General features: G+C 36.5%; 1 protein-coding gene across 3 annotated transcripts in view; it reads right to left on the minus strand.

Annotated features, from left to right (window-relative positions):
- MUSK (muscle associated receptor tyrosine kinase) overlaps positions 1-27,564 on the minus strand; it is a 93,142-nt gene that overhangs the window by 60,070 nt on the left and 5,508 nt on the right. For all 3 annotated transcript variants that reach the window (XM_059072244.2, XM_059072243.2, XM_059072242.2), the window contains exons 2-5: positions 21,539-21,665; positions 9,948-10,099; positions 5,371-5,498; positions 3,884-4,025 (exon numbers count right to left, since the gene is read on the minus strand). In XM_059072244.2, coding sequence (XP_058928227.1) covers positions 3,884-4,025; positions 5,371-5,498; positions 9,948-10,099; positions 21,539-21,665 — 549 coding nt within the window. The remainder of the gene's footprint in view (positions 1-3,883; positions 4,026-5,370; positions 5,499-9,947; positions 10,100-21,538; positions 21,666-27,564) is intronic.

Below are 27,564 nucleotides of genomic sequence, written 5' to 3' on the forward strand. Positions count from 1 at the left end.
TAGGAAGATTTTCATAGTATCTTGTTGGCTGTGTTGCTGGAGTTCTAAGTGTTTAATCCCAGGTTTGTGTATTTAGTACATAAAGATTCCATGAGTCATCATTTCAAGAATTCTCTTACAATATTCAGAAATCCTTTGCCCTCTTTTCTTTCCTGGCAAAACTCCAATGCTTATATCTTGCCTTTGGATTTGGCTTTCTACTTATTCCAACTTATACCTGTACTGCTGAGCAACCCTGCGGGAAAACCTGCAATGAAGCAAACTGATGCCACTCTGTATTCATAGTCCTGTTCTCTGCTAAAATCTGAATGTTGCCCAGCAAGCCTAGTTTCCCTGTGAGTCATCTCCCCCATTCCCCACAGCTATTTTAAAACCTTTCCACTCTCCTCACCCCTCTACCCCCCTTTACAGAAGTATTTTCAGAAGATAACCTTACTTCCTACTTCCTAGAGGAAATAGAACCCATCAGAACAGAGCTTTCTCAAATCCCATCTGCCCAACTTCTGAACTCATTTATACTGGCATACACCTCTTTTCTCCTTCTTCCTATTACAAGGAAGGAAGTTTCTCTTCCTGTCTAAGTAATCATATAATTGACCACTGAAGCTGGGATATTTTTGAAAGTAAAAGAAGGACTCTATTAATAATTATTCCAGGACAACAGGTGTAAACCAGAACTGTCCTGGGCAAACTGGGACATGCGGTCACCCCCTATATAAAGTTGATTGCTGAATACATCTCTTTTGCCTTCCCAAGCACCACAGTCCCTTGAATATTCCACCTGTCTCCTGTATATTCAAATTTTCCTTCTCTCTGGGTTCCTTCTCGTTAATATTTTAACACTGTCCATGTTTTTTCTTAAACATTTCAATCTTTTAAAAAGAGAAATCGCGCAAAGCCACACTTCCTGTGCGCCAAAGATGCCGCCAACTACTGCTAACTTTGACTCATCCCTTTTCTCTGCCAAATTTATCGAAAAAAATTGTCTACATACACTGTCTCTCTTTTTTTCAGTTCCTGTTCTCCTTCATTCACAGAATTCTGGCTTCTTCCCCATCCCCATTCTGACCACTCTTGACAATGTCACACATGATTCTCTCATTTTTCAATAGAACAGACAGTATTCAGTGTTACCCCATTTCTTAGGTGCCTCTATCTGTGCAGCCTTGAGTGAATTAGTTATCCTCTGTGTTTCTCGGTTTCCTAAGATGGTATGATTATAGGCCCTTCCTCAGTGACTATTAGTGAAAATTAAAATAAAATAATACGTGTAAAGCATTTCGGATTCTAAAATGTTAGCCATACCATTGCTCATCCTTTTCGAAAAACATCCATGTTTGGTCATGGTTGAGTTAGATGGTTCCGTCAGTAATTTTGCATGCCACTGTCTGAATCTTTTAAGGCAAGGCGGCAGAGGAGAATATCTTTACATTGCCATTCCAGAGACCCGGCGGCCTGAGGATGGCAATCTAGAAAGGGAGCTAGCGTTACTTCTGTGTCCAAGGGTGTTTCTTTCATGTTTGTTATGGCTGCTAAGACTTAGCAAACACACTATACGAAATCCATAACCTGGCATACTTAACCTCATTAGAAGCTCACAATGGCAGACAAACCATATCTTTCCCTGACACACCTATTTGCCCTCAGTGTAGCCCCACATCAAATAGCACTTACAGGGCTCTCATTCTGATCTGCTCAAACTAATTTGCAGAGTTACCGATAAAAATACGTAGCAAATGCTCATCTGTCCTAACTGACCATGGCCAGCTTCATCTTTAGCCTTCAGCATTGGATTCTTCCAGTGACTTCTTAGTTGCTTTTTCACCTGCTCTGAGTTGTTGGTTGAATTGGCCCTTCCTTTAAAATAGGTTATGTTTGCATTATATCTTGTGGACATGCCTCAACTATTTCTTTAGGTGGAAACCAATTTTTCAGAGCTTCAATAGCCAAAGCAGATTTGCTGCAAAATTTATCTTCTAATAGTAATAATTATAGTTGATACCATTTACTAAATGCATATTATATACCAGCAGTTGTGCTAAGCATGTCACATATTTTCATGTATATTGACTAATAAGGATTAGAATGGAGTAGAAATAGACATGTGTGCTAAAATGAGCATCTTACCTACTGGTAGAGTAACTTTAAATGATATTATGAGCTCTCAGTACTAGAAAGTTTAAGAAAATCTCTAGCATATATTAATTATTAACACAATGAACATGATCGCTTCAGTGTTTGGAAGAAAGGAGAGTGTTCAGTTTTACTGATAGGCATGATACAAAACTAAATGGGAAGGCAAGACCAAACTGTGTAATTGAACTCCAACTAATGAGATCTGTGATAATTTTCTCTAGGCCAAAGCTAAAGCAAATGGTTTCAATATCTTTGAAGACAGTAACCTAAACAATCAGTATTTGAGGTTATAATTCAGTGGGCTCATATTTCATACCTTGAAGAGGAAAATATTTATGATATCGTACACAAATGAATAACATTGGTTCTGTATCCCTCCACATATAGTTCAAGGAAACGCTGGATCTAGGCAGACATTCACTGTGTCTGAAAGTGGGACTGAGTGTGTTTGTATGTTTATTTAATTTTCACTCAATAAATTACATCAGGTGGTTGTTGCATTCTGAGCTTTAAATAGCATTAATAATTTAAAAGATATTAAATTCTAGCAGCTGTGCTAAAAATATATTCTTTTTACATCTGACAACCACTGTTCCCTCCAACCTCATTCCTTTCCATGAACAGTTAATTGAAATGAGATCATTAAAGCTGTGAGAAGAAGGTCTAGCTAGGAAATAAAGATAATCTTAAAGGAGCTAATAGAAAACTGTATGATTGAGAAGGAAGAAATGTAGGAAAGGGTCGATTTTGGCCTAAGAGAAGGGTGACATCCAAGTAAGCTATGGGGAAACTGTGAAGTCTTCCCAAGCTGAACTATAATTTGTGCCAGTGTGTGATAATCACTTTATCAATCATATAACAGAAAAGGAAGTGATAGTTCTTATAGTCAACATTTACTGAGTTTTACAAAGGGTCAGACACTGCTAAATACTACCAGTAACTTATCTCATTGAATACTCACAACAAACCCCACTTTGCAGATAAGAAAACTGAGAGCCAGAGAGGTTAATTCTAAGGCCTGTAACAGGAGGAGCTGGGAAGAGTTTTGCACTTAGTTTACTCACCTCATATAGGCATGCTGGTAGTTTCTATTTTTAAGTAAAATATGTTATAATTTTAGGTCAAGAAGGAGTTGAGGACCAAATGGATAGAATCCCTAGCTCAATCTGGATTCTGATTTCTCAGTGAAGATATTTCACAACCAGTTGTTGGATTAATTGACTTTAAAGGAACACTTGAAAAAACGGAAAATATTTTGACAATGTAACTCACAGAAGTAGGACCATTTGGGGTTATACCTTTTGAGCCAGTATTATATTTTTCTCAACCCTTTGTGACAATACAAATGGAAAGAAGTTACTTTTTTTCTTTTCTTTTTGATACATTTTTAAGACACGTCTTTTATGCTGAAAAAAGATAAAATGAATATCTTCAAATTTATAAACAAAGGAGAATTGTCCAAGCCAAGAAGATGTTCTAAAATGGTATCCTATTGTTTTAGTATTATAGTGACTTTAGTTGGTTTTGGTTAATTGATGCACTATAGATGGAATATGACCTGTTATACAAGGAATTTTTTTTTCTCTTTTCAATTTTTTGAGTGTTGACCTAACGGTCTAATATCTCGAATAAATGAGGGAAATGCACTACCTACTGCCTCTCTGTTTTGCAAGCTGAAATACAGCCTTCGCAGTAGAGCGTGAGGCCCTCTGCTAGCACTGTAATGGGAAGGAACGCAGCTCCTTACCCTCAACTTCCAGCTTCGCCAACTTGGAATATGCCGTCCCGAGGCTGTTTTTTGCCACACATCGATAATGTCCTGCATCTTCCTTTTGCACATTATGAATCCTTAAACTCCCGGATTCAAGAACCGCAGTGCGGGAGTTTTCCTGCCAGGGATAGGGACATGAATTAAAAATGGCCGTAGGTCTGTCAAGGACACATTTGCTATATTTCATCTAGTCATCACTATCGTTCTTATCAAAAATATTTTAACATTTATTTGGCATTTATTATGGGTAACATACAATAATAAATGAGATAGTATAAGATTACCAAAATTAATTTTAAGCAATGCCATAAAATACAGTTATTTTTATTTTCTTTCATTATATGAGGACCCCAAGGCTTATTGGATGTCCTACATCAACAAGCCTTATTTTAGGAGTTTATTTGATATCTAAAAAAGTCACATCCCGGTCTGTTTGATTAAAAGCATTGCTTTTAACAGCCATGCTTACTGCCTATATGGTATCCTTAGGGGAATATATGTCCCTTGAAAAGTTGGAAAATTCTACAGATAATACAAAAATTGGTCTTTATAGTTCAAATGTTACATCTATCTTCTCTCTGGGGACTCTAAATTCAGTAGTATATATAGAGCCACCCCCTGCTTTTATTGTAGAAAATATCTATAACAAAAGGAAAGCCAGAGAATTATATAGATTACCATAAAAAATGAAAACTATTTGTTTTATTTTAAATAAAACAAAGCTAATTGATATTATGTTTTATTTCAATTAACTGACATATATCAACACCTATGTATTCCCCATGGAATACTCTGAGTACAGTAATATGAAAAACATAATGTCTTTGACCTCACTGAGTTCACAGTTAGTCGGTTATACAAGGATGGACAGAGACGATGGTGATGCAGTATAGTAATTTATCAATAAATGTAGGTATAAGATACAAAGCAGTACAAAATAAGCATGTGAATAATGCATTTCAAGTTTGACTACTGTATGTGATTGAGGTTGTTGTCAAGGTGGTTTGTTCACCAGTCTTGAGTCTTGATGCTCTAACTTCACTCCAGAATGTTCTCATTCTTTTTCTTCCAAACCTATTTCTCTCTCTCCTCCCAGAAACTATTTGTCAGGTCTAAAGCTTGGAGCTTAGTTCCATTTTTTATGAATCTTGAGTCTCAAAGATTCAATGTTGAAAAATAAATGATTCAAATACCAACCAACAAAAAAGACTGTAGCTTTGCTCTGCTTTGCCTCCTTTATCATCCTTAACACTACTGGTTCCTATCTCTTTTTTCCCCTACTCAGCCCCAACTGGAATGCCTTACAATTTGCATAAATGGGAACAGAAATATTAAAGTTTGGTTAAATGTTGTACATGGAAAAAAGTTTATACTAAGTTTATAAGTGTGCGACTGAGTTTGCAAAGGATTGTTGTATTTGAAAATGTGTTGTATATACATGTTTTAACATAACAATCACTTACCCTGAGAGCACTGTCCCCCTTGATCCACGACACTGATGGTTTGGGATTGCCCATTGTAGTACATGGTAGAACTGCCTTTAGTCCTTCTATTATTTTTACGTTTATGGGAGGACGAGTTATTTTAGGTTCTAAAGGGAAATGAAGGTTAAAAGTTAAAAAGCAATATGGCTTTATTAAACTTAGAGTTTCTAAGTTTATGTTTAATTATAAATATACATTAAAAATATTCTTAGGCTTGTTATAATACAGAATTCGCCAAATGCTAAGACGTGTTTTTAGTGGCTATCAAACAGAAATCACTTTTGAAAATTTAGGTTATCTCTGTTTTATCTTACTTGAAAAATCAGTTCATAAAACATATTAGGAGTTTGAAATTATCATAGTATTCTTCACTTTAAAAATAGTTAATAAAAAGTTGATTAAAATAAACTGATAACAATTCAACATTATGTAATTCATAGCAACAGACATGAAAACATATGAAAGTAAAATTTTGATATAAGTTTTATTTGTATAATTCTGAGTTATGACCTACTTTCCCTTTGGTTTCCATCTTAATGTGACTATTAAGTTTGATGATTAAAAATAGATACATTTATCCTCTAGAAAATAAATCAAATGTTACTGTATTTGTAATCAGAGAAATTCTGTAATACAATTCAGAGTAACTCTACTCTGCAAAGCCAACTTGTGTATACTGTTCTGTGAAACACTCCTAAATTAATTTTTTCAGAAGAAATAGTTTGTCAGTTAATTTTTATTCTCCAATATTGAGCTTTCAGAGGAAGACGTTATTAAATCTATTGCATAGAAGTATTGACAAGTTCAGGATTCCAGTTATTTTACTATTTGAAACATTCATAAAATAATGAAAATACATTTATTTCCTAAGGAATCTTATGTTACAGATACAAAACAGAAGACTGTCTTTGCAGGAGAGACTACTGAGAAATAGATACATTTTATTTCTTTCAGGTCATGTGCCATAATCAGTTTGTTACTTTGACATAGAAGAGCAGGAAATAAGGATTTTTGCCCTTCTACTTCAATTGTGTGTGTGTGTGTGTGTGTAGGAACATGGTTTGGTGGTGGTTATAAGTGCTATTTGCAAAGACTGCATGGTCTATTGATTTTTAATCTAGCCATTTATTGCCATTTAGAGGTGGTATGATCCTGCAGTGTGGCAAAGATACAAGACAGGCTTTAAACATGTTATAGGAAAAGATCAACGTTGTCACTTTGTCTGTGATCTAAAGCATACAATGCTCAATCTCATCAATGACAGTGAATACCTACATTTAGATAATTACTAGGCACCTCAATTGTGAGTTAAGTTGTCATACAGCTATTGGCAAAAGCTTAGCTTAGGTGTTGATCCACCTGTCATATAGTCAAAGAGAGTATTATTCATTCCTTCCATTGGGCTCCCTGAACTGATCCCTATGGCAAACCTGAGTCACAGATAATGTCTTAGGCAGAAAACCTTTGCTTAAAACAAATAACTCCAGTCTTCTCAATGAAATAGATGTCTTTGTCATCTGTTGCCGAGAGGTCAGGAGAACCTTTGCGGGCAATTGAATATAAAGAAAGCTGGGAATGAACTGAGTATTGATGTGGAGTCATGGATTCCCCACCCTAAGGGAGCATGATTCAGGTGGAGCCATGAGCACTGACTAATCAGAACTGGTCATCTTGTTGAAGTGGGATGCTGGAAGTGTCCTGCTATGCCAAGACTGATCCCTTAGTTGTTGGACCATAAGAGATCTGGGGGAGGGAACTCCTGAAGGAGGTCTGAGGGTAGTTGGAGTAGCTATGGGGGTGGGGACCTTGAGGGTCTCAGGAAACAGCTCTTTAGCAAGCAGTGTGGAAGCATTCCAAAATTTTAACAGTTGGGATGGCCACACCAGTGTATACCCACCTGAATGGGTGAGCTTTCCTAAGGAGAGAGTGGAGAAGAGAAGAGGAGAGAAGAAAAAAAGAGGATTTAGGATAGAACCAAAATCAAGAACATGTAGTGCCAGAAAAACATGAGCAGTATTCAAAGGAAAAGTAGTACCACAAAGTAGTGAAGTACTTAAATGTACTCTGTCTTTGGAATCACACCTTCATTCTTCAGCAAAAGAGAACATCCCAACTTCCTTACTTGGTGTTCTTACTGCCCCACATGCTGAAAGAAAGCCTGCTTGTGGGTACATCCCAACCTATTTACCCTCAGAACCCCCAGATCAGCTTTCCCACGATGTCCCACTAGCCCCACTATGTACCTATTATAGTTAATCTCGGACAGCATTTATTATAGGTGTGATCAAACATAAAAGATTAACAGCCATGTGAGAACAATCATGAACATGAAGAAAGAGAATCAAAATAAAATCAAAACTTAGCCTGAATAAAACAGAAATAAAGCAGGTGAAAGAAGAAAATGCTTTTAAAAAAATGCATTAATAGTATCCTTAGATGAGTGAATATTGCATCATATACATATAGTTGGCTATGAAAAAAAGGAGCATTCAGGGAAAAAATAATACCTAGAAATAAAAAATATGGGTTTTTAAGATCAAAATACAGAATATAAGGTCAGAATAGCAGAATGGTCATACTGAAGACCAAATTCATGATATAGAAGGAAAAGCCAAATAAATCTCCTAGAAACTAGAATATCAAGATAGATATGTAGGAAATATGAGGAGAAAAAATTGGAGTGCAAAATAAAGACTTTCAGCCACACAAACATTCAGAAAATACATCTCACGTGCTCTAGAATATCAAGATAGATATGTAGGAAATATGAGGAGAAAAAATTGGAGTGCAAAATAAAGACTTTCAGCCACACAAACATTCAGAAAATACATCTCACGTGCTCACACTGAAAAGAAGCAGCAAACCACTTCCTCCAGAAAAACAATAACAATAAAACCAAAAGATAAAAGATGTAAGAAATAGCGATAAAATCAACAACAAAAACTCATAATAAACGTTCCGGGTGGAACTGGATTCCACCGTGCTTTGTATGGTGCCAATATGCATGTTTCTGTGATTTTTCCCATCAGTAGTGTGATGTCAGAGAGGAGAAAATAAAGGTTACTTCACTACAAGGTTGAGAGTTTGAAAGCAGAAGGTGCTATAGCACAGGGGGTCATGAGATTTGAGGATGCTGGTAAGGGCTGTGTGATGATGCCACACTGGGTAGGAGAGAGAACTAAGTGAAGAGAGAATTGAATGAAGTACCCATTGGGGATTGATGGAACAGAGACCCCCCCCAATGGAGTTAAGGGCAGGAGAACATGACCATGATGGTGACTGTATGGAGTGAGAGGAAGGGTGTGAGAGAGCTAGATCCTGTTCTTAGCTGAGAAAGAGACACATGTAGTTTGTGCCTTCTGTTCGGAGGCAAATCATGAGTGTGGGAAACTACTTTCCTCATCGGACAGAGCTGGAAGTAGAAATGTCCATGTTCAGGATGTGACCTATTGGGGTTTAAGATTTGAAATACAGTCCATTTCCTGGGGGCGTCAAGGTCATAGATTGGGTGGACTGAGAAAGAGTTAAGGCAAACAGCACTGGACTTGTGAAGGTCAAGGAGCTATAGGATGAAGTGGACAGTGGCTCTGAATCATGGCTGTTGAAATCCCTTAGGATAATGGCAGGAGTAGGAATGGATAGAAACTTAATAAATCTGGAATCAAAATCTTTGAGAGAGGGGCTTCCCTGGTGGCGCAGTGGTTGAGAATCCGCCTGCCGATGCAGGAGACACGGGTTCGTGCCCTGGTCCGGGAAGATCCCACATGCCGCGGAGCAACTAAGCCCGTGAGCCATGGCCGCTAGGCCTGCGCGTCCGGAGCCTGTGCTCCGCAACGGGAGAGGCCACAACAGTGAGAGGCCCGCATACCACAAAAAAAAAAAAAAAAAAAAAAAAAAAAAACAAAAAACACAACAAAAAAAAAATCTTTGAGAAGTATGGGAGAGGACCTAGAAGTGAGTAGCTGACTTGATGAATAGAGTTAGAGAGAATGTCAAAATGGCAAAAGCCCTCATAAGAGGAAAGGTTTTGCACAGGAATACAAAATATAATGGCTTAAAAGCTGCAATGAAACATCATTACATGCTAGCCTTGTTGACATGAAGTGGGGAAGAAAGAGCCTCCCTTTAAGCAGAAAAGTCACTCAAGTTTGAAAAGTTGCTCAAGAAAATCAAGTTTGAAACAAGGCAAAAGCATAGAAGAAGTGTCTGCAAAGAGGTTTTAGATTAAAAGGGTGTTTGGTTGTAATGAAACTGTTTTGAAGACATGGGGTAAAGATTCTAAAGGGAAGTTCCTGGTGAAAGATGTCAGGGTGGCACAAATAAAGAGACATATAAAGGCATGAAAATGGGAGACGGTAGAGAACAATGAGGCTTGCCTGTAGGATGGTGGCTGATGGCAGGAATAAGAGGTTTGGGACTGTCTCAAGGTTGTGATTTGAACTTGAACTTGCCGGGCTGCCTGAACATACAGGTATGCGGGAAGCTCTATTTACTGCCTGCTTCAAAATGTACCAAGTCGGCTTTGAAATCAATGGATGATTCTCTTTCCTACTCACTCATCTTCACTTGCAGAGCTCCACAACTCTCCGCAGCTCCTCCCACGCCATTGTTGGCTATGCAGCAGTAAATGCCGTCATCGCTGTCTTCCACGCTCAGGATGGTGAGGAGCTGACCGTTCTCCCGAATGCTGTACCGGGTGTCAAAGAGCCTGTGGGTCGCAGAGGATTATGGCAGGTTAGGGCCCCATCTGTGATTTTTTTGGCTATGATTAAATGATCAAAGAGATGACTTACCAATGGAGGAAGTAGACTTAAGGTAAGAGGAAATTCGATTGAGTTCTGAATAATAGAATAAGCTTATTGGGAATTGAAAGCTAACATTACATTCTAATCTTCCTACGCTCCAATAATCAAAGCAGTGCTGAGTCCTTCAAAAATAACCCCAAAAGCTGATGTCTATTAATGAGACCAAACATAAAATTTATTTAGGAAAGTATATCATTACCCAGGATATGAGTTCTGCCCCATATTTACTGGGAAGTAGCAGCTAGATAATGAAAACACACACACACACACACACACACACACACAAGTGCGAGTAGCAGAAAGGGATAAACAGATGTTACTGTATATAAATGAGATAAACAGCAAGGACCTGCTGTATAGCACAGGGAAATATATTCAGTATCTTGTAATAACCTATAAGGGAAAAGAATCTGAAAAAGAGCGTGTGTGTATGTGTGTGTGTGTGTGTGTGTGTGTATGTATGTATGTATATATGGACCGAATCTCTTTGCTGTACACCTGAACCTAATACATTGTAAATCAACTATACCTCAATTTTTTAAAATGGAAAAAAAAAGAAAGTTAAACATTTATGGAAGTAACTACCACTTAACTATTTGTTCATTCATTAATCAAATGTTTGTTGAGTGCCTAACAAGTGCCAGGCACAGTTCTAGTTCCTTGGGATACATAAGGAAGCAAAAAAGGTTCAAACTGTAAAAATATAGGTTTTACATATATTATCTCAGTAAATGACATGCAACGTGAATGTTGAGAAGGGAATTAGGACAAAAGAAAGAAATTTGAGAGGAAGCGTCAACCTAAAAGTGAGTTTTATGACCAAATATCCTTTACACTAAATCTGTATATTAGGCAGAGTCAAGCACCCCACCCCCAGCAAAGATCCGTGTCTGAATCCCCAGAACCGGTGAATATGTTACCTTACGTGGCAAAAGGGATTTTGCAGATGTCAAGGATCTTAAAATAGAGTATCCTGGATTATCCAGAGGGACGCAACGTAATCATTAGGGTCCTTAAAAGGTGGAAGAAGGAAGCAGGAGGATCAGAGGATGAGCTGTGACGGTGGAGGCAGAGTATGGAGTGACACAGCTGCTGGCGTTGAAAATGCAGGAAGGGGCCAAGGAGCGCAGGCAGCTCCGAGAAGCTAGGGAAGGCAAGAAATCAGACTTTCCTCTGGAGCCTCCAGAAAGCACGCAGCCCCGCCAACATCTGGATTTTCGCCCAAAGAGCCCTATTTCAGACTTCTGAACTCCGAAACTGGGAGATAATAAATTTGTGTTGTTTCAAGCCACGAAGGGTGTGGTAATTTGTTACAGTAGAAATGGGAAACACTAACACGACATGAAAACAAAAACTGTAAAGGGAATGGATTTTTGATTTTTCTAATTCAATGGGTGGCTCCCATCACACACTGATCTTAAAGAGGAAAAAAGGGATGTAGTAATTTTTGGTCTAATGTGACTAAGGATAATATAATCACTCGGTAGTTCACTAAATCACATTAAATAACTGAGGATAGCCATGATATTCACTCTCATGTAATTTTTGCTTTGTTTTTTGCTATGTATAAGTTTTCATGGAAAATATGAATATTGGAATATCTTACAGATGTGCTTGTAGCCCAAGAGTCCAGCCATTCTGTGAAATATAAACTTCCAAGATTTATAATCTGTTGTATCACTGCTGCTTAATTCAAGTACATAAATTACTTTTAGATTGTGAGGGACACAAGTATTTATAATTTTCAAAATATAAATTGTTCTTCTCCTTTTTATTGACGTATACTTGATTTACAATATTATATTTCAGGTGTACATAGCATAGTGATTCAGTATTTTTACAGATTATACTCTATTAAAAGTTATTACAAGATAATGGCTATGATTCCCTGTGCTATACAATATATCCTTGTTGCTCATCGATTTTCTACATAGTAGTATGTATCTCTTAATCCCATACGCCTAATTTGCCCCTCCCCCATCCCTCTCCCCTTTGGTAACCACTAGTTTGATCTCTACGTGAATCTGTTTCTGTTTTGCATATACATTCGTTTGTATTAATTTTTAGATTCCATATGTTGGTGGTATCATACAGTATTTGTTGTTCCCCATCTGACTTATTTCACTAAGCATGATATTCTCTAAGTCCATACATGCTGCTGCAAAGGGCAGAATTTCATTCTTTTTTATGGCTAAGATTCCATTCTAAATATATACCACATCTTCTTTACCCATTCATCTGTTATGGACACATGGGTTGCTTCCATATCTTGGCTATTGTAAATAGTACTGCTATGAATTTGGGGTGCATATATCTTTTCAAATTACTGTTGTCATATTTTCTGGATATATACCCCAGAGTGGAATTGCTGGATCATATAATACTTTATTTTTAGCTTTTTGAGGAGCCTCCATACTGCTTTACATAGAGGCCACACCACTTAGATTCTCACCAGTAGTGTACAATGTTTTCATTTTCTGCACATCCTCTCCAACATTTGTTATTTGTAGACTTATGATAGCTGACTGGTGTGAGGTGATATATTATTGTTGTTTTTCTCTAATAATTAGTGATGTTGAACATCTTTTTGTGTGCCTGTTGGCCATCTGTATGTCTTCTTTGGAAGGATGTCTATTCAGGCCTTTTGCCCATTTTTTGATTGGGTTGTTTGGTTTTTTTTGATACTGAGTTGTATGAGCTCTTTATATATTTTGGATATTAACCCCTTACTGGTCATATCATTCTCAAATATTTTCTCCCATTCTGTAGGTTGACTTTTTGTTTTGTTGGTGTTTTCCCTTGCTGTGCAAAAGCTTTCGAGTTTAATTAGGTCCTATTTGTTTATTTTTGCTTTTATTTCTTTTGCCTTAGGAGACAGATTCAAAAACATATTGCTATGATTTATGTCAAAGAGAAATTTTTCAGAACTGTTTTAGATTTATACAAAAATTAGAAAGGTAGTATAGAGAATTCACATCCAGTTTCCCACATCTTAGGTAAGTATGGTACATTTGTTACAGGTAATGAATCGCCATTGATACGTTATTAACAAAAGTCATAGTTTATTCAGATTTGTTTTGTTTTTACCTAATGTCTTTTTCTGTTGCATAATCTCTTCCAGGATACTACATTTAATTTATTTGTCTCATTTCCTTAGGCTCCTTCTAGCTTTGACACTTTCTATGACTTTCCTTGCTTTTGATGACTTGACAGTTTTGAAGAGCACTGGTCAAATATTTTGTAGGATGCTCCTCTATTGGAATTTGTCATATGCTTTTATCATGATTAAATTGGGTTTATAGCTTTTCGGAGGAAGACCACAAAGGTAGAGTGCCATTTCATCACGTCATAACAAGGGTACTACTATCAATATAATTTCTCACTATTGATATTGACCTTTATCATGTGGCTGAGGCAGTGCTTGTCAAGTATCTCCTGTGTAAAGTTATTCATTATTCCTCAAGGAGCACTCAATTGTATTTTCAAAACACAATTTCTTCCCATTTCACATATCTTTTGACTAACAGCTATCTGAACCTGTTGCTCCATTTATTTCTTATTTATTTGTAACATAGTTTTCGCCATACAATAAAGGGAAGATTTAAATTTATTAAAAGTAATTTTATTCATAGTATTATAAGCCAAGTTAGAATATTTATGTTTCCTGAACCAGACTTATAATGTTGATTTTCTTTGCATGATTTGAAAAACACTCATTGGTTGTTCATTTCTTCATCTACTTATAATATTGGGAGATAAACACATGAGAGATTATAGGGCAATATTTTTCAAACCTATTTGACAACGTAGGCAACAAACTTCCTTCTTGGACAAGTTAAAAGACGATGATGGGGAGAGTAGTCTTTGCATATTGACTTTTGAATACTGCATGCTATTGAACAACTATTATAATTTCAAAGTAGAGAAGAATATAAATAATATCTCAGTATATAAGCAACAATAATATATTACATCATGTAGTAATGTAATAAAAAACTATTTATAACTTCTACTGTAATAGTGTCACAGGTACTTTATTACCACTGTTATTCATGATGTATATTAAATGAGACTTTCCTGTATTGTTTAGGAAGTCAATTTATTATAGAAGACAAAGACATAAGATGGATAAAACTCATAAAAAGTGTTAAGCATATAAATTATAAAGCTGATCACTTATGAGATATTGGTAAAATGACTTGTAAGTAGAGATAAAAAGTAAGCTACTGACTTATGAAATATAGGCAGAATTGATAAATTGTGTTGAATATAGATAATAAATAAAATTGCAACCTACTAAAGATAGATGGAATAAATTAAAAATATGATGGAACAAAGAAGAGCATTATTTATGGTAGGAAGAGATGGAAAGACAAGTTCATAATTCTGCCACCTCTAGACTGACAACTTTGTCACCTTGAAAACAACCACCCACTGGTGATATGCAGTATGGCCCCGTTATGGTCCCATGAGCTGTATCCAGGAAACATAGTTAAAATCCATGGCTGTTGAGCAGGCTAATTGGCAAGCTCCAGCCAGGTATATTTATCCCTGCACCCCTCCAACAGGGCAAATATATATCATTGGCTTCAGGAACTCTCCACCTGTGGGCCCTTGCTCAACCTCAACTCTGTTTCTTGTAAGAACATCACAGTGGGGACATCTGAGGCAGAGGGAAGAGAGACTGGACATATAAACATTAAGTAAACTAAGATTCCTAAGTATATTAACTTGCCCTATTTCTTTCCTCTTGTTTCTATCTATGTATTTCTTTTTTAAACATCTTTATTGGAGTAAAATTGCTTTCCAATGTTTTGTTAGTTTCTGCTGTATAACAAAGTGAATCAGCTATATGTATACATATATCCCCATATCCCCTCCCTCTTGCATCTCCCTCCCACCCTCCCTATTCCACCCCTCTAGGTGGGCACAAAGCAGCGAGCTGATCGCCCTGTGTGATGCAGTTGCTTCCCACTAGCTACCTATTTTACATTTGGTGGTGTATATATGTCAGTGCTACTCTCTCACTTCGTCCTACCCTTCCCCCTCCCCATGTCCTTATGTCCATTCTCTACATCTGTGTCTTTATTCCTGTTCTTTCCCTAGGTTCATCAGGGCCATTTTTCTTTCTTTTTTTTTTTTAGATTCCATATATATGTGTTAGCACATGGTATTTGTTTTTCTCTTTCTGACTTACTTCACTCAGTATGATAGACGCTAGGTCTATCCACCTCACTACAAATAACTCAATTTCATTTCTTTTTATGGCTGAGTAATTTTCCATTTTATATATGTGCCACATCTTCTTTATCCATTCATCTGTCAATGGACACCTACGTTGCTTCCATGTCCTGGCTATTGTAAATAGAGCTGCAATGAACATTGTGGTACATGACTCTTTTTGAATTATGGTTTTCTCAGGGTATATGCCCAGAAGTGGGATGCTGGGTCATATGGTAGTTCTATTTTTAGTTTTTTAAGGAACCTCCATACTGTTCTCCATAGTGTCTGTATCAATTTACATTCCCACCAACAGAGCAGAGGGTTCCCTTTTCTCCACACCCTCTCCAGCATTTATTGTTTCTAGATTTTTTGATGATGGCCATTCTGACTGGTGTGAGGTGATACCTCACTATAGTTTTGATTTGCATTTCTCTAATGATTAGTGACGTTGAGCATCCTTTCATGTGTTTGTTGGCAATCTGTATATCTTCTTTGGAGAAATGTCTATTTAGTTCTTCTGCCCATTTTTGGATTGGGTTGTTCGTTTTATTGATAGTGAGCTGCATGAGCTGCTTGTATATTTTGGAGATTAATTCTTTGTCAGTTGCTTCGTTTGCAAATATTTTCTACCATTCTGAAGGCTGTCTTTTCATCTTGTTTATGGTTTCCTTTGCTGTGTAAAAGCTTTTAAGTTTCATTAGGTCCCATTTGTTTATTTTTGTTTTTATTTCCATTTCTTTAGGAGGTGGGTAAAAATGTTCTTGCTGTGATTTATGTCAGAGTGTTCTGCCTATGTTTTCCTCTAAGAGTTTTATAGAGTCTGGCCTTACATTTAGATCTTCAATCCATTTTGAGTTTATTTTTGTGCATGGTGTTAGGGAGTGTTCTAATTTCTTTCTTTTACAGGTAGCTGTCTAGTTTACCCATCACCCTTTATTGAAGAGGCTGTCTTTTCTCCACCGTATATTCTTGCCTCCTTTATCAAAGATAAGGTGACCATATGTGCATGGGTTAATCACTGGGCTTTCTATCCTGTTCCATTGATCTATATTTCTGTTTTTGTGCCAGTCCCATCCTGTCTTGATTACTGTAGCTCTGTAGTATAGTCTGAAGTCAGGGAGCCTGATTCCTCCAGTACCATTTTTGCTTGTCAAGATTGCTTTGGCTATTCGGAGTCTTCTGTGTTTCCATACAGATTGTGAAAATTTTTGTTCTAGTTCTGTGAAAAATGCCATTGGTAGTTTGACAGAGATTGCATTGGATCTGTAGATTGCTTTGGGTAGCACAGTCATTTTCACAATGCTGATTCCTCCAATCCAAGAACATGGTATATCTCTCCATCTGTTTGTATCATATTTAATTTCTTTCATCAGTGCTTTATAGTTTTATGCATACAGGTCTTTTGTCTCCTTAGGTAGGTTTATTCCTAGGTATTTTATTCTTTTTGCTGCAATGGTAAATGGGAGTGTTTCTTTCATTTCTCTTTCATATTTTCATCATTAGTGTATAGGAATGCAAGAGATTTCTGTGCATTAATTTTGTATCCTGCTACTTTACCAAATTCATTGATTAGCTCTAGCAGTTTTCTGGTAGCATCTTTAGGATTCTCTATGTATAGTATCATGTCATCTGTAAACAGTGACACCTCTACTTCTTTTCTGATGTGGATTCCTTTTATTTCTTTTTCTTCTGATTGCTGTGGCTAAAACTTCCAAAACTATGTTGAATAATAGTGGTGAGAGTGGGCAACCTTGTCTTATTCCTGATCTTAGAGGAAATGGTTTCAGTTTTTCACCACTGAGAATGATGTTGGCTGTGGGCTTGTCATATATGGCCTTTATTAGGTTGAGGTAAGTTCCCTCTATGTCTACGTTCTGGAGGGTGTTTTATCATAAATGGGTGTTGATTTTTGTCAAAAGCTTTTTCTGCATCTATTGAGATGATCATATGGTTTTTATCCTTCAGTTCGTTAATATGGTGTATCACATTGATTGATTTGCATATGTTGAAGAATCCTTGCATTCCTGGGATAAACCCCATTGATCATAGTGTATGATCCTTTTAATGTGCTGTTGGATTCTGTTTGCTAGTATTTTGTTGAGGATTTTTGCACCTATGTTCATCAGTGATATTGGCCTGTAGTTTCCTTTTTTTTGTGACATCTTTGTCTTGTTTTGTTATTAGGGTGAGGGTGGCCTCATAGAATGAGTTTGGGAGTGTTCTTCCCTCTGCTATTTTTTGGAAGAGTTTGAGAAGGATAGGTGTTAGCTCTTCTCTAAATATTGATAGAATTCGCCTCTGAAGCCATCTGGTCCTGGGCTTTTGTGTGTTGGAAGATTTTTAATCACAGTTTCAATTTCAGTGCTTGTGATTGGTCTGTTTATATTTTCTATTTCTTCCTGGTTCAGTATTGGAAGGTTGTGCTTTGCTAAGAATTTGTCCATTTCTTCCAGGTTGTGCATTTTATTGGCATAGAGTTGCTTGTAGTAATCTCTCATGATCTTTTGTATTTTTGCAGTGTCAGTTGTTACTTCTCCTTTTTCATTTCTAATTCTGTTGATTTGAGTCTTCTCCCCTTTTTTACTTGATGAATCTGGCTAGTGGTTTATCAATTTTGTTTATCTTCTCAAAGAACCAACTTTTAGTTTTATTGATCTTTGCTATTGGTTCCTTCATTTCTTTTTCATTTATTTCTGATCTCATCTTAATGATTTCTTTCCTTCTGCTAACTTTGGGGGTTTTTTGTTCTTCTTTCTCTAATTGCTTTAGGTGTATGATGAGGTTGTTTATTTGATATGTTTCTAGTTTCTTGAGAGAGGATTGTATTGCTATAAACTTCCCTCTTAGAACTGCTTTTGCTGCATCCCATAGGTTTTGGATCATCATATTTCCATTGTCATTTGTTCCTAGGTATTTTTTGATTTCCTCTTTGATTTCTTCAGTGATCTCTTGGTTACTTAGTAGTGTATTGTTTAGCCTCCATGTATTTGTATTTTTTACAGTTTTTTTCCTGTGAATGATATCTAGTCTCATAGCATTGTGGTCGGAAAAGATACTTGATATGATTTCAATTTTCTTAAATTTACCAAGGCTTGATTTGTGATGCAAGATATGGTCTATCCTGGAGAATGTTCCATGAGCACTTGAGAAGAAAGTCTATTCTGTTGTTTTTAGATGGAGTGTCCTATAAAAATCAGTTAAGTCCCTCTTATTTAATGTGTCATTTAAAGCTTGTGTTTCCTTATTTATTTTCATTTTATATGATATGTCCATTGGTGAAAGTGGGGTGTTCAAGTCCACTACTATGATTCTGATACTGTTGATTTCCCCTTTTATGGCTGTTAGCATTTGCGTTATGTATTGAGGTGCTCCTATGTTGGGTGCATAAATATTTACAATTGTTATATCTTCTTCTTGGATTGATCCCTTAATCATTATGTAGTGTCCTTCTTTGTCTCTTGTAAAAGTCTTTGTTTTAAAGTCTATATTATCTGATATGAGAATTGCTGCTCCAGCTTTCTTTTGATTGGCATTTGCATGGAATATCTTTTTCCATCCCCTCATTTTCAGTCTGTATGTGCCCCTAGGTCTGAAGTGGGTCTCTTGTAGACAGCACATAATGGGTCTTGTTTTTGTATCCATTCAGCCAGTCTTTGTCTTTTGGTTGGAGCATCTAATCTGTTTACATTTAAGGTAATTATCAATATATATGTTCCTATTACCATTTTCTTAACTGTTTTGGGTTTGTTTTTCTAGGTCTTTTCCTTCTCTGGTGTTTCCTGCCTAGCGAAGTTCCTTTAGCATGTGTTGTAAAGCTGGTTTGCTGGTGCTGAATTCTCTTAGCTTTTACTTGTCTGTAAAGGTTTTAATTTCTCTGTCGAATCTGAATGAGATCCTTGCTGGGTAGAGTAATTTTGGTTGTAGGTTTTTCCCTTTCATCACTTTAAATATGTCCTGCCACTCCTTTCTGGCTTGCAGAGTTTCTGCTGAAAGCTCAGCTGTTAACATTATGCATATTCTCTTTATGTTATTTGTTGCTTTTCCCTTCTTGCTTTTAATAGTTTTTCTTTGTATTTAATTTTTGATAGTTCGATTAATATGTGTCTTGGCATGTTTCTCCTTGGATTTATCCTGTATGGGACTCTCTGTGCCTCCTGGACTTGATTGACTATTTCCTTTCCCATGTTAGGGAATTTTTAAACTATAATCTCTTAAAATATTTTCTCAGATCCTTTCTTTTTCTCTTCTTCTTCTAGGACCCTATCATTTGAATGTTGGAGCATTTAATGTTGTCCCAGAGGTCCCTGAGACTGTCCTCAATTCTTTTTATTCTTTTTTTCTTTATTTTGCTCTGCAGTAGTTTTTTCCACTATTTTATCTTCCAGGTCACTTATCCATTCTTCTGCCTCAGTTATTCTTCTATTGATTCCTTCTATAGAATTTTTAATTTCATTTACTGTGTCGTTCATCACTGTTTGTTTGCTCTGTAGTTCTTCTTGGTCCTTGTTAAACGTTTCTTGTATTTTCTCCATTCTATTTCCAAAATTTTGGATCATATTTACTATCATTACTCTGAATTCTTTTTCAGGTAGACTGCCTATTTCCTCTTCATTTGTTTGGTCTGGTGGGTTTTTACCTTGCTCCTTCATCTGCTGCATATTTCTCTGTCTTCTCATTTTGTGTAACTTACTGTGTTTGGGGTTTCCTTTTCACAGGCTGCAGGTTTGTACCTCCCGTTGTTTTTGGTGTCTGCCCCCAGTCAGTAAGTTTGGTTTTGTGGCTTGTGTAGGCTTCCTGGTGGAGGGGACTGGTGCGTGTGTTCTGGTGGGTGGGGCTCGATTTTGTCTTTCTGGTGGGCAGGGCTGCGTCCGGTGGTGTGTTTTGGGGTGTCGTTAACTTAGTGTGATTTTAGGAAGCCTCCCTGCTGATGGGTGTGCTTGTGTTCCTGTCTGGCTAGTTGTTTGGCATGGGGTATCCAGACTGGAGCTTGCTGGCCATTGGGTGGAGCTGGGTCTTATCGTTGAGACAGAGATCTCTGGCAGACCTCTCACCGACTGATATTACAAGGGGCCTAGAAGTCTCTGGTGGTCCAATGTCCTGAACTCAGCACAGCAGGCCAGAGCACCAAGACCCTGTCAGCCACGCAGCTTAGGGAAGCCTTCAGCCAAACAGAAACATCAGGAACAGAGCGCACACCTATAGAAAACCTCTGGTAGTTTCCATTCCTTTCTCTATCTATGTATTTTAAATTGATTTAATAAACTGTATTTCAAGCATCTTAATTTGGTCTGTGAGCCCTCCTATTCCAGGACTTCTGGGATAGCTTGCCTGGTAGAGTACTTGAAGGCTTCTGCAGCCCAGGGTATTTTCCCACATTACAACATATCCAATAGAAGGAAATGATAAATTTCAATTGGAGCTTAGTGAAAACAAAGATGTAATTTTTCCCCATCCAAGTTCATGGATGTGGAGTTCAAGTTCCAGTTTGTGGAGCAGTTAAATGCTCTAGTCCTAACGCAAGCTATGTGGCCTGCTAGAAAGCCAGTGGTTACATTTGTTACAGATTTTTAGAGTATTTTTGATCAGATAGCTATTGTAATGGGGAAAGGATAGCCTAACCTTTATGTGCCAAGTAGAAATTTTATATGTTTGAGAGGCTACCTCACTATATACATCAAGAGTCCTTTCTGACTTTCAAAAGAAAAAGTCATGGTCACCTAGAGGTCAGATTCCTAGACCACATGCATCACTTGATTGGGATATTAGAAGTACAGGAAATGAGGCTGGTCCCTGTTAACTCCCCAGAGTGTCCTGGAACATGTTCTCCCAGAATTAGGATATCATGGTGTTTCCTAATTACTGTGAAACTTCCTCTAGGTCCTAACCTGGGATCCATGAAATAACCCTGACTTCCCCATATCAGTTAAATCACTTTATGCTGGGCAATTCTCTTAACCTCACTGAAGTTCAGATCTTACATTTATAAAATGAGGAAATTTGCATTTTACATATTGTAGAAGGTGAACTTTAGTACAGCCAGAGCTGTGATTACATTTATGACAAAGATAAATCACAAGGCAGCCTTGGGCATTCTTGCTGGAAAAAGGCAGAATACTTACTTAATGAGAATTTTATTTCTGGTCCAGGAAATTTCAGGCTGAGGATAGGATTCCACTGCACACATGAAAGTAGCCACTTCTTCAACTAAGGCATCCACTGTTTCAAGAGGAGTGGTGATGACAGGGGCTGAAAGGAGAGGAGAAATCAAACGAGAGCATTCTAAAATACTGTTTAATAACTCTTCTGTAAGTAGTCAGAGGCCACCACATACCTGAATGAGAATGACATTTCCCCATAGTAGAAATTTGCCAAAAGGAAGGAAAAATTTTGTGCAGAGGATTTTGTTGCTACTTCTAAAGTAGGCATTTGAGAATCAAAAGAGAAGGCTCTCAGGAGAGTCAGACTTAGATTTATTATATATGGGTAGAGGCAGATCCAGGTTTTGTGAAGTCCAAAGTTATATAATTTAGGTGTCCTTTTAAAGAAAAAATATATAAAATTATTAATACAAAATGTCTGTTGCCTCCCTAACACAATCAACTTGAAGGGAAGTGTCACTGAAGGGAAGTCAAAGTGAAAAAAGAAAACAATCTTAACAATTCCTGTTTAAAAACAATTTTCCCAAAATTTTGTTAAAACATGTTTATATGAACACATTGTTAGAAACCACCGGAGGTCTTAGAAGGGGGCTTCTGTAGATGAGATGCTTTGAAGGTCAAGATTCATCAGATTTATAAAGAATTCACATCTGCATTATGAGTAGATTAGAAAAAGACAATAAAAAGACAACCCAAACAACAAATGAGCAAAGGATCTGAACTGACTTGTCTCCAAAGAATGTATACAGATGGACAACAAGCATGTAAAAAGATGCTCAACATCATTAGCTATTAAGGAAATGCAAATCAAAACCTCAGTAAGATACTAGTTTACACACACTAGAATGGTTATAACAAAAAGGAAATATAATAACAAATACTGGCAAGGATGTGGAAAAATTAGAATCTTCGTGCATTGTTGGTGGGACTGTAAAATGGCACAGCCACCGTGGAAAACAGGATGGTGGTTCCTCAAATAAGCATAGAATTAATATATGATCTGGCAATTCCACTTCTGGATATATGCCCAAAGGAACTGAAAGCAGAGACTCAGATAGATATTTGTACACCCACGTTCAAAGCAACATTACTCGGGCTTCCCTGGTGGCGCAGTGGTTGAGAATCCGCCTGCTGATGCAGGGGACACGGGTTCGTGCCCCGGTCCGGGAAGATCCCACATGCCGCGGAGCGGCTGGGCCTGTGAGCCATGGCCACTGAGCCTGCGCTTCCGGAGCCTGTGCTGCGCAACGGGAGAGGCCACAACAGTGAGAGGCCCGCGTAGCACAAAAAAAAAAAAAAAAAAAAAAAAAAGCAACATTACTCATAGTAGCCAAAAGGTGGAGCAACCCAAGTGTTTGCCAACAGATTAATGGATAAACAAAATGTGGTATATCCATTCAACGAAATATTATTTGACAATAAGAAGAAACAAAGTATTGATACGTGCTACAACATGGATGAAACTTGGAAACAATAAACTAAGTGAAAGAAGCCAGTCACAAGAACAACATACTGTACAATTTCATTTATATAAAATATCCAGAATAGTCATTATCTGTAGAGACAGAAAATACATGAGTGATTGTCTAGGAACTGGGAAGAGGATGGAGGGATTAGGGAGTAATCTATGGCTAAGGAAGGCAGAATTTCAAATAGGTGTAATAAGAATGTTCTAAAATCGATTATGATGATGAATGCACAGCTGTGTGAACTGTATACTTTACCCAAAGAGACTGGCATGTGAATTATATCTCAATAAAGCTGGGGGTTTTGTTTGTTTGTTTTTGCTTGGTGTGTGTTTGTGTGTATGTGTGTTACAAAAAGAAAGACAAAAGGAAGAGAGGCCATAAACATGGTTCCTCTCTCCTCCCACCTCCATGAAATGAGGGTCACCTGGCTTAGAAAAATTGGGGAGGAAAGAGAAGTTAAGAAGGATGAGAATGTGTTGGTAAAGGGATGCACCCCACTTCAATTTACTAATCTGTGAATCCCACCAAAACAAAGGGGTGAGGTCCTGGTCATCTCAAGGGTTTGATGGTGTGAGAAAGTGCTGACACCTATATTTGGGTGAGTCTGAAATTCTACCCCATTGCATAATCTGATTTAAAATAATTATCATCATCACTACTTTGTTATTATTATTTATCAAAGATTTATTTACGATTTGTCATGGAGCAGGCACTGGGTTTACTAGAAGCAAAAAGATGTGTAAAGCACATCTCTGCCTGGTAAGAGTCCACAATCTAGATGATAAGGTAGGATAGATACATAAAATCAGTTATAATAATCAGTTATGCCTGCTATTCTGGCATAATTGTTAATAGTACCCCCATACTCCAAAAATACCTGAGTTTGGACAGTAAATTATATGGTCATTTTAGTTAAAATGCAAGGTGCTTAGGAAAGCCAAGTAAGTAGTGTGAGCAGTATTTTAGATGCAGGGTAGGGGGTGACAGCCCCATAAAACAAGAAGAGAAAACTGGCACATTGGCCATTAAAAAATGCATCCAGTATCTAAATGAAACTTATTTTTTCAGTAAACTCAGAGGCAAACTCGTTGGCTGAGAGTAAGGGAAATGGTGGTTGGGAGTGTCCACTTAGCCCATATCTCTTTTGTAAGTGTTATTCTTTTCTTAAGGTCCAGTTTAAGCATCATCTCCTCCCAATCTCCCTGACTTCCTAGATAGAATCAAATGTCCTTTTCTTTAACCTTGGGTCATCCTATATATGTCATTCATAGCACTTGCCACACAGATGCTATTAGAATGATTTGTTTATGTCTTTGTCCCACACTCAGTTATAAAAACTTTGAGCTTTGGGTCAGGGACCATGTCTCAGACCTCTCTCTATCTGGAGGGCTAGCACACTGACTAATGTATTGTTTAAATGAACCAAACTCTATTACTGAGGCCTTTATAAAAGGCATAAATTTTTTAATAGGTTGAGAGAGAGTAGGTGAAAGAAGAGGGCAGAATTTTTAGGTGAAATGATGTCTTTTATATTTCATATCTAGGCAGCAAGGCCCTCCTTTTCCCAACTTTGCACTAAAATGACCATTAAAATATACAGAATGCTGTACAAAGAAATAAATTAAAAAGTATTAAAGAATAGTTAAGAGACATAAAGACAGACAGACACTAATAAACTTCTAACAGAATTTCAAAAAAAAAAAAATAGAAGAAATGGCATAGAAGTAATATGTAAAGGGATAAATCACTGATCATTTTTCAAAAGTGAAGAAAAAGCAGAAATATTCACATTGAATGTTTCCACTAAGCATCATGCCAGATAAAGAAAAATAAATTCATCCTTAGATACACTGGATTAAAACTGTAGAAAATTTAAAATAAAATCTTAAACCTTACTAGAAAGAAAAGATCAGTCACTTTAAGAAGAATGCCAATTAGGCTAACCTGATATTATTTGGCAACAATTGATATCAAAAGGCAATGAACCAGTATTTTTTAAAGGCTGAGAAAAAAATAACTGTTAGCCTGGAATTCTATAGCCAGCTTAGATAATCATTTTTTTAAAAAATGAAGACAAAGTAAATACACAGACAAATAGTGAGAGTATTTACCACTGAGACCTTCTCTGAAACAGTTACTAAAAGTGTATAAACTCCATAAGAAATAACTTGTACCCAAAAGAAAGAGGCCAGTGACGAGAAACTGTAGTTAGCATAGATGGTGGTAAAATATATTTGCAATTTTAGACACTGTGGAATATATATTTTTTAAACTCAATAATTTTTGTGTTTAAAAATGGAACTAGAATTATAGACAAATAATTATAAGATGAAAGTTTAGGGAAGAAGTTCAGCAGATTGTTAAAACATTCTAAGTTATTTACTGTAAGCAGGAAGATGACAGAAACACTGAATAACTCTAAACATGGAGAGAAAATATATGGTTAGAGACATATTGTTAAAATTTCATTAATGCTTACCACTAAAATAATAGATTAAAAACCAAAACTTCCAGACTAGCAGAAGAAAAAAGAGACTAGAACTGTATCAATTTAAAAAAATGATGAAGAAGCAGAAAAGGAGGATAGATAAGCCAAGAAAAGTTATAGTTAACAGAAGACACAAATTAATGTGGAAGAAACATGGCCAAATATATCAGAAATCACAGTAAACACCCATGGTATAAACTGATCTATGGAAAGACAGACACTATCATACAGGATTAAAAAACACAGAAGACATGCCTAAATAAATTAAAACAGAAACGTTGGATATAAAGAAAATGGAAAATATATACAAAACAACAAAGTATATTCAAAACAAAGTGATAAAGCAATAAAGTAGTACTAATATAAGAAAAAATGGAATATAAGGTGATAAGTAAGCCTTTAAAGAATGAAGAGAAATACTACTTAATGATAAAAGGAACAATCTATCAGGAAGATACAACAATCATGAAGCTTAATTATTTAAAAATATAGACTCAAACAAAGCCCAAACTAAAATTACTATTATCCGAAGATATTACAATGAAGTAATAGGCTACTAAATTTTTAAAGAAAATTACACACACACGAGAGTGGAAAAATGAATGAGTAGCAAAATGTTACAATCATTTACCTCCTAGTTGTGAGCATTATGTGTAATTTTGTATTTTTGTTTTGCCATACCTTACAGCAAAATACTACATAATATTTAAAAATATATAAAATTAATATGTTATCTTTGTAATAAAAAATTATAGGACATAAATCAGAAGGCCACAGAAATGTTAATTTTCCAATTCAGTGGAAGCACATTTTTAATTGATAACAAAGTTTGAGAAAGTCTCTTAAGAAAGAAAGCAGATTTTTCTAAACAACTAATGAATGAAATAAGCAATCAATTGCATAATCACATAGATATTGAGAGATTAAAAAACAAAAAATATTATAGTAAGGTCATGGGATGCAGGTAATGATGGGCCCAAAGGTTAACTGATAGTACTGAATGCTTTCATTGCTTAAAAAGAAAGCCTGTTGAGGAACTAGATGGTAAGAGGTTCTAACACAGGACTTGAATTCAAATCCCTGCTCCATCACTTACTTCCCATTCACTTAACTAGTTGCCTTGGCCTCTTTAGCTGTAGACGGAGATAATAAAACCACCGCGTAGGCTTGTCATGAGGATCAAGTAAGTGAATATACATAATGCATTTAACATTGTCCTTGGTCCATATGGAACACTCTGTGTTATTTGATTCTATAATTTAGAGAGAAATCTGAACTATTCAGTTGTTCTCCTGGTTTCTGTATTACCTGCAAATTACCAATAATACTTCTAGGAGTCTATCCCAAGGAAATAATCCCCAAATGGAAAGGCATATAGATGAATTTCACTGCACAAAAATAGATTAATTGTACTAAATTGTACTAATTGTATGAAAGTGGAAGAAGAGTTAGGCACATAGCTTTGTCTTCTAGCTGTGGTCTACTGGAGCTGGCTTGTACTGGCTTGCAAGAGTCAAGTGTTAATTTTTCAGAAATTTAACAAAATAATGGAATAGAGCCACTATTAAAAACTAAATTATATAAATTTGATTAGATAAATTATGTTAAAAACAAAGTAATAATACTCAACATTTATCACGTTCTAATTATTTTTCTATATTTTACTATTATCTATGTTCTTGTGGTTATTTACATCTAATGTCTGTAGAAATTGTAGGTGTGCTACTATATATATCTCCTCCCAACTCATTGTTTGTTGGTACCTGGAAATTGGCTGTGACTGGAGCATTTATACTACAGCAGTCAACAAATGTAACATATCAGGGCCTTTTTTTCCTCAGAGAGGCAAATGTTCAACATATATTAGCAACTGTTATCTAAACAGGATACTATTTACACAGTCACTGCAAATGGTAGTTTGAAGATATTGATGATATAAAATATGCTCATGCTTTAGTGGCAGGGAGCAGAAATGCATAAACAATCTTATTATGATATCATTTTTTAGGATATGTAGAAAAAAATGGAAG

This window comes from Kogia breviceps, chromosome 8, assembly GCF_026419965.1.
Source record: "Kogia breviceps isolate mKogBre1 chromosome 8, mKogBre1 haplotype 1, whole genome shotgun sequence".
In the NCBI taxonomy this organism is placed as follows: domain Eukaryota; kingdom Metazoa; phylum Chordata; class Mammalia; order Artiodactyla; family Physeteridae; genus Kogia; species Kogia breviceps.